The sequence below is a fragment of the Geospiza fortis genome, unplaced genomic scaffold (assembly GCF_000277835.1).
Source record: "Geospiza fortis unplaced genomic scaffold, GeoFor_1.0 scaffold115, whole genome shotgun sequence".
In the NCBI taxonomy this organism is placed as follows: Eukaryota; Metazoa; Chordata; class Aves; order Passeriformes; family Thraupidae; genus Geospiza; species Geospiza fortis.
In genome coordinates, this window is record NW_005054499.1 from 483,913 (window position 1) to 492,626 (window position 8,714).

Here is an 8,714-nt window from a genome sequence, read left to right on the forward strand (position 1 = left end):
CGGTGAGCAGAGCCCCGGCGCTGCGGTCACACGGTGAAGGGCACCGGGAGCTGCCCGGCGCTCTGTGAGCATCGCGCGGCCCTTGCCCGGCTGAGTCCCCAGCAGACGTGATCACAGGCCGGTGAGCAATTCCAGCCTCCCGGCCAGGCTGCAAAACCTGACAGGCTGGGAACCCGCTGGCCATTGTGGGGACATGTGGGGAAAAAGGGGAGCTGCCTTCTCGCCTTGTAACATCCCTCATTCCACTTTCTGTACTTTTGTTTGCACCTCCCACTGACTGCACTAAGTCCTCATCATTAAAAATATTAAATAAAAAAATGCTTTATCTTAGAGCAGCCAGAGCTTTCTTTAGTTTTCCTCTACATCATTTCCTTTCCCTGGACAGAAATTTCTAAGTGTCTAACCTCACACCACTAAGCTTTTTTCTTTGAAATACCAGCCTGGTTTGAAATACAACCCTTGTTGCCACGGGCACTGTGCCGCCAGCTGCAGCATGACACAGAGCAGGCAGGTCGTCTCTCACTTGGATCCAGAGATTTGACATTTATAATTTCCTGGGTTTCCATTCACTCTTTTCCTCGCACTGCAGACGCCACCCAGCAGCTGGTTCAGTTGCCACCTTGGTGAGGGGCTTCTTTCTCCTCCTTTATCAGCTCAGCTCAGTTTGTTTCCCGTCACCTCCCTCCATCACTCATGCTGGGTGGGTCAGGATTTTACCTCACACCTCGTGCTTTCCCTCCAGCAGCAGTTCAGTTCGCTGTGCCAGTGCTGCTGGCATCTGGTGGCACAGGAGGCTGAGGAGTGTCTCCCACTCCTTAGTGAGCATTTGCTCTTGTTTACACTACTGCACAATGGGGACTCACCAAAGCCTGGGGCATGGTTGCAATGCTTATCTCTTGGATTGGAAGCATGGGTGCTGGGTTTCCAAAACCCAAAACAGGATGCCAACACCACTGGTAGAAAATTTTTCCCCCAGATGTCCCCACAATGACTGATAGAAAGGCTGCATAGTTCCAGGGGAGTGGGGTGTAAGTAATGTAGGCAGGTGTGACCAGAGATGATGAGCAAGGAGAGATGACAAACACAATAAAATCACAAATGATATGGGGAAGCAGCAGAAGCTGTCAGTGTGTCTGACAACAGAAGATCCATATGGGTGTAGTAGCTTTAAACAAATAAAAGTAACTCGTGCATCTTATGCACAGCTTGATAACGTGAGAAGTGGATGGCTCTAGGATGCCATGAACACCAGAGGTATGAGATTTAAAAGGGATTAGCCAAACTTACAGAGAACAGATTTCTCAGTGATTATTAAAAATGTCTATCTGAGTCACCTTCCAGTTCATGAAGTCCCTGAACTGACTCTTCAGCTATTCTTGCTATTCTGTACTCCCTCTGTTTGTATGGTGAATTTAAGTGAGGTGTCTGAGTCGATCTTGCTGATGATGATATATGCATGTCCCTACTAAAATTACTTGTGTGTGTGTGCTGCTTCTTCTGCACCAGTTTTGGGATTTGTTCAGTTTATCAAACTGGCAGACAACTAACTCAGAGTCAATATTTCTCTGCCTCTAGTGAGTTGAATTAGCCCACTGTTTTCTAAGCCAGCAGTTCTTGCTTCTCTCTGCACACTAGAAATGGAGATTCTCCTGTTATTACCTGATTCCAGGTGTTTGGGTTTTAAGCATTTAGAAGATCAAAGTCATGAAAAGATCCTGATATTTGTTTAATTAATTTCTTCAGCTCCTAACAGAGCTGGAGCCTCGGTTGTGCTAGAAGCCACACAGAGTTTAGGAACAGTATTAAACACAGCAAGCAGGGGAAAAGAAACAGAATCATGCTTGTGTGTTCAGAAGTGCTGCATGGCTTGCTAGTCTCACATCATTGTCAGCAGTCTATATGGCAATGTAAGTTTTGTTGCATTTGGGGGTTTGTGTGTATGACTGTTTCTTGTTCCTAGAATCAGCTGGATGCCACCATGAGCCCCCACAGAAGCCTGCAGCCATGTCAAGGTGTGATAACAAAGGCACTGAGAAGCTTGCAGCACATAAGAAATGGGTTGATGTCTTGTTATTTTGTACTGCTGCCATCTTCCTGTCAGTCAGAAAGCATATTCAGTCCAGTGAGAACACCATCTCCTCAAACCAAGGCTTTTCATATCCATCTTCACCAGCTGCAAAAGGAGCCAGAACCTGACACACCTGGAGAACACCAGGATGGGGAGTGGCAATTGCTGGAAATAATAAACAGGATTTACACACACTGTGAGTAGGGTTGGTCTGAATACATCAGACATCTCCACTACTGATTCTTCTACACAAGTCTCATTTCAATCTTGCAACCTAGGTAATGCAAATAATGGCATTAAAGTCAGTTGATCTGAGGGGATGTTTCACCTCTTCCTGGAGCAGACATCTTAAAAATGTCAGCTAAATTAGGTCTACACATGGAGCCAGAAGGGGTGCATTTAAGGATGCAAGGGTTCTTGCCAATATAATTTCAAGATTGGCACCATAGCTACAGCTGTCTCTCTTAACATTTGTTCAAGGACTGGCAAGGTTTACTGCAGAGGGAGTTGTGAACTCAAAAAAGAAAAGCAGGGTACAGAGTAGTTTCCATGGTAGTTCAAGTTTTGAAATTGTCTATCCATCATTAACTGCTGTGGAATAGACAGGAAAATACAAAGCATCATATATTCACAGTACCAAAGTACCTTTTTCATTAGAATATCAGAGTGGTTAAAAATCATAATTGTCAATGAAAGCGTTCTGACATTGTGTTATAAAGTGTGTTCTGCAAAAACATTTCCATCATGTCATAGACTGATTACAAATACAAAACAGGAAGAGGACTTTGGCATGTTCGTTTGTGAAGATGTGATCTGTTCATCAATAGGGCTTCATATACTTGAGTAGTCTTATATATTGTTCTTTTGTTCCTTTGTGCATTTTGTTCCTATTGTGCATTTGTTCCTTTTAACTCCCCTGTTTTCAGATTGGTGAGCATGGTGGGATTGCTTCAACCCACAGGCTTTCAATGGCCATATTTCTGTCACACAGCAAGGTTCAGGTTTGTCCTGGATCATGTTCCACATTCATTGTCCTGCCAGTTTCTGTCATGGTGACTCCTCATTGCTGACACTCATCCTCTTCCCTGGTTGTAGGAATAACCTGCACTGAAATTTAAATGCAGGGTGCTGAGGTGAACACACATGCTTTGATATATATTTAGCTATTTCTTCTGTTTTCAAAAATATCATATTGAATGATATTATAATATCATTGAAATAACTGATATTATAATGTTATTGAAATAATTGATAATATTGATATTATAATATCATTGAAATAACTATCTTCTTGGACATATCAATTGTACTTCTATACAAACATAACATGTTTTAACTTATCTTTGTGCTCAATATTGCAAGAGCTTCACTGGAGAGGCACTGAGATACCACTCAGCCCTCATGTACCTTCTGGGAAATACATTTGTGTGCTCTGGACTGCAATTCACAGAGCATTGTAAAACATGGTAAATATGGACATTGATCTCCGTGACATGAGAGCCTCCTCCTTTCAACTCAGAGGCTGTGGCTGTTATTTAATTTATGATCATCTCTAGCAAGTGTTTTCATCTGCCAGTTCCATAGCACTGTTTTTTCCAATATAAATTACTGAGGCATGCTATCAAATATTTACTAACAATAAGAATGGTGCAATATTAGACCATGTGCCTTTTAAAATTAACCTATAATCTAACCAAAGAAAGGCCCTACTTTGTTTGCTCTTGAATTAAACAGTGTCAAAGAAGAGTGGTGGATCATCTTCCTTTGCTGTATCTTGCCATTCTGTTCATAATTGGAAATCTTCAAGGGTAGGAAGCGCAGGAAGAGAACAAAAGCACAGTTGATACAGGAAAGGAATGAACTAGCCAGCCTCTCAAAGGCCCTTCCAGGACCATGATCTGTAATTTTATGTTTCACACTGAGCAGGTGAATCATCCAGGGATCTTGGAAGTCATCACCAACTGGCTCAAAGGTGAACATTTCAGACTGTCATCATCAGAGGAGGATGAGAAGTTGATTGCTGCTGTAACAGCACATTGAACAGTACCAGGGACTGACCTCAGGTGTGGGAGCTCAGTTTTCCACCCTGGTTTATGGTTCAATCCTTCCCCTGTGGGCTGTGTCAGCTCACATGTCCCCAGGCAATGCAGCAGCACAGCTCAGGATGTGGCAGTGCCACTCTGGACACACTTTGGGAGGACACTGCATGGACATGGCCTTGTAATGACACCATCCAAATCTCTTGGCAGAGCCAGATCAGTGCCCTTTTGGGAGGGTGGAGGAGCCATGTCCCAAACAGAGCAGCCTTAAATGCTTCAGTGAGAGAGAGGACTGCCCTTCTATGAGCACACAGCTGCTCTCTCTTAGTCCTGGGGCATCATTTTGTGGTCCATCCTCAGCAGAGGCACCAGCAGCAGGGAGAAGCTGCAAAGCTGTGCCACAAATGCAAAGGAGAGGCTGAAAGCTGGGGTGGACATGCACTGTAGTGGAGTGTGTTGGGATGGCCACAGCAGTGGGTGGTGGTGGAGATGAACTGGGGCAGGCTGAGATGGAAGGGAGGTCAAAAGGATGATGGAGTGATTTTCAAAGCAATGTGAGGCTCTCATATTCAGTATAGACATGACACTTCTGATGTAAAATGCCCGGAGACTAAAACATTGCATGAAATTTGGGCTGCACCACTTGATGTGCTGACTTCATCCAAGACCTCCCTGTGCCAGTTTCCACCTGGCAAACAGGGAATTGATCCCAGAGGCAGAGAAGGGCAGGTTAGAAGGGACCTGCTCTGTGACCCCAGCAGAGGCTGCTGACAGAGATTCCTGACCACAGAGTACTTGAAGAATTCCAGAGACAGGGATGCCACATCCACCCCAACAACCTTAATTACTAAAAAAGTTTTCCTTGGTGTGTCACTTCATTCTCCCCTAACTTCCCATATCTTGTCACCAAGGAGTGAAACTTCTGGCTATTTTATGAGGTCCTAGTCAGTCCACACTGGCACTAACCATATTCTCCTGTTTCGGTTTATGCATGCAAAAAAGTTAAATGACAGAAATATAAGATCAATCATTTTCATGCTATTTATTTTGTAGCATTTCTTCACTGGCTGTTCTATTCATGATAAAATGTGTAATAATTAATTCAACTAAATTTTCTTCTTTCTACACTTCACCAAAAGCATAGCTTCAGATGCAGCGTTTGTGAAATATCCACATAACTTAGATCTGTGCTACGCTGCTCTGCCCTGCTGCTGATTATAGTCAGGCTGTGTCAGACCTTCTGAAAAATTTACAGGTTTTATCAGCTTCACATGGGTAAGATACATGCCATAGAAAATATAAGCATCCGATCCTCCTCTCCAGAAACTCTCTCAGCTGACATAAATGGTTAATAATATACAGCAGAAATACTAAGGTCTTGTAAATACACTCACAATTTCCTCCCATCAGGGTAATGTGTCACCTCATCCCACAAGACAAACTCCCTGGTTCACACACCTTGCCTCATTGCAAAGCTTATTTCATGTGTCATTGATCTTATATACACACATGATCACTGCAGAGACCATGGACAAGTTCTGTTATGGCATGTACAATCCCAGACAGAAAGTATCAAATTGGCAAGAAATTCCCAGAAATTTACATGCACAGAACAGGGTAGTAGCAGAGATGGCAATTTCCACTCAGTTCCTTGGGAATAAAAGCATGGAAAGTTTCAGGTAGGCTGTGAGATTGCACAAGGGTCAGTTACACAGGAGGAGAGTCTCAAGAGGAACACTTTTTGAAAAGTATTAGTTTTTGGAAAGCCTGTTTAAATTCTTCATTAAAAGCTGTATAAATGACTGGATTGATTAATGAGTTTAGGTAACCCAACCAGGTAAAAAAGTCCTGGAGGATGGGATGAAACCAACAGGCATCTTGGCAGATTGGTAGGACTAGCGATATGACAAAAAAAGGCAGCCAGCAGAAAATGAAAGCTCCCAGAATAATGCCTAAAGTTTTGGTAGCTTTCCTTTCTCTCGCAGCAGAAATTCTTTTCCTTTCCAGTGCACTATCTGCAAGTTTTATTTTAACATGACCCAGAAATATTGGGGATGCACCTGAATGGGAATGCCCTTCATGGAGGCTAGCATTAATGGAGCAGAGGGAAGAGCCTGCAGAACCAGTGATCAGGTGTGCAGTGGTAAAACGTTTCCCATATAATGAGGGTGGCTTCAGAATCCTGGATCGAGCTGCTACATAAATTCTCCCATACAATATCAGCAGGAGCACGGTCGGGATGTAGAAAGCTCCACAAGTCGAATAAATCGTGTAAGAAATTTGCTCTGTGTTTACAGCACACTTTGCAATTTCTTCATGAGCTTTCACTTGCCTCCAGAAAAACGGTGGCACAGAGATACTGATGGATATCATCCAGACCACGGCAATCATGAGGGCTGCTCGGCCAGCAGTGCGGCGTTTGGAATATTCCAGAGCATCTGTGATAGCCCAGTACCTGTCCAGGGCAATGACACACAGGTGCAGGATGGAGGCTGTGCAGCACGTGATGTCTGATGACAGCCAGATGTCACACAGCAGCTGGCCAAAGGCCCACGTGTGGGTGACAGTGTAAGCAATGCTGACAGGCATCACCAGCACTGACACCAAGAGATCAGTCACTGCCAAGGAGCCAATGAGGTAATTTGCAGGTGTGTGGAGCTTTCTAGTCAGGAAAATTGTAATAACAACAAAAACATTGGCGAGGATTGTTGCCAAAGTTATAACAGCCAGAAGGATTGACAGTGAAATCTTCAGCCCTAAGAGTGTCCTTTCATCCCAAGGCAGAGGGGTTTCAGTGACATTTAATGATTTGTTTGCTGAGCTCTGGAGAGAGAACTGTGCTGAATGGTTGTACTGAGTCATCCTCTGTTCTGATTTCACCTTCCAGTGCAATTTTTCTGGGACAATGAAGAAAGATGCTCACTTTTGTTGAAAAAATATAATTTTTCATACTTTGGTCGAACACTGAAGAATTATTAACTTATTGAAAACTTCAGCTGAAGCAGTAGATGAGGTACTCTCCTATGGAATATTTTCCATCACATCACATCACATCACATCACATCACATCACATCACATCACATCACATCAACTACATCATTGTTAAAGCAAAATATCATCCAGACACAAGTCTGGTGTACAACAATGAAAACTATAAGTGATGGGAATTCAGGTGGTTTTCATCTTGAAGAAAACTAAATAATTATTATCTTTTTTTCACACCTCCTTTCTGACCCAATCTTCTGCAAAGTTGCATAAATCAATACTGAAGGGTAAGAGATGGAAAAGAAACATCTGGGCATGCAGTTGATGCCCCTTTGCTGGAGACAAAGCTACCCTCAAGATTATTTTCCTTTTCTCTCTAATAGCTGAGTGTCATGTTTTTGGTATTTACAAGGGACACTTTGTTAGTAGAGTACCTAACAAAATAAACAATACTTCTGAATTCCTTCTGTAAACATAATTTCTCCCAGCTTTGCAAATCAAGACTTCTTCAAGCACAGATCTCCATTTTCATTTATTTCTCCAGACTATTCAGGTTTTCCTTTCAACAATTAGCCTGTAAATGCTGAATTCAGGTGCTGGGTGCCAGACCCCAATGCACTGGTGCACATTACAGCACAGTATGCAGTCTACAGGCTTTCCATTCTTTTCCTTGTATTCACCAGGATTTCCTGAAGTCTTCACAAACCTGAAGGAAACATCCTAGGACACATTTCACTCCCTTCCATGAGTACCAGAATGTCACTTAAATTATGCCAGCCCAACCCTTCTTGAAGGAGATCCTGAATGTGGGTCAGGAATGGCTTTGAAGAGTGCTGTGAGGGCTACAAGGAGGAACACCCAACTTCTGCAGGGAGGCAATCACCAGGCCAGCCTTCTCCCAGCCCTGGAGGAGAGGAGCCTCTCTCAGTCATCACCGGTACCAAATCGTGCCATCCATCCAGGCACTCAGCTGGGAATCTGTGGAAAAGAGGAGCAAAATATTCTACATGAAACATCAGCACTTTGAACTCAAAACAGCCTCTCTTAAGCTTCTAAATCCTAATATAAGAAACAGCACTTTTCAGTTTGGTGTGTTTGATTTTTTTTTATATACTACCACCTTCTGTGAGTCAAACATTTTCAAACATCCTTTTTCTTTTGAGGTGTACTTTTCTAATAAAGAGACATAGAAAAGTCTTGTATTTCACACTAGACTATTACTTTCTTGGTTTTTTTTTTCCTCTAGGAAGAGAAAATCCCTTCCTCGTGGCCATTTTGTGACAATGAGCAAAGTCAGTACATGATTATTTATCATGTACTCGGGAGGAGTTACCATCTAGACAAAATGAACATATTCCCCATAATTTAGTATTTCAATGAAGTTACCTTTTACTCAACAAAAGAATGATGAATACAGGTAAATTATTTTCCTGTTAAAAAAAAAATTAAGTTTGTGTAAACTACAGATACTGAAGAAAAATAATATTAAATGACAAACAGTCAATAAATTATGTCAAGTACAGGGTCATACACATAACTGCCTGTTAAGGAAAGCAGAACACACATGGACAGACATTACAAATCCTGAAACAGCAGAGCCCAGGGGTGGGAAGTGGCCATC

General features: G+C 42.7%; 1 protein-coding gene across 1 annotated transcript; it reads right to left on the reverse strand.

Moving 5' to 3' along the window:
- Positions 1–5,697: 5,697 nt before the first annotated feature.
- HTR1D (5-hydroxytryptamine receptor 1D) lies at positions 5,698–6,969 on the reverse strand. Its single transcript, XM_005428690.2, has one exon. It carries the CDS (start codon positions 6,967–6,969, stop codon positions 5,833–5,835), a length of 1,137 nt encoding a protein of 378 aa, XP_005428747.1. The 3' UTR covers positions 5,698–5,832.
- Positions 6,970–8,714: the final 1,745 nt, after the last annotated feature.

What these genes read in the sequence shown, in the direction of transcription:
- HTR1D (XM_005428690.2), bottom strand. Translation starts at nt 6,969, where the DNA reads ATGACTCAGTACAACCATTCAGCACAGTTCTCTCTCCAGAGCTCAGCA.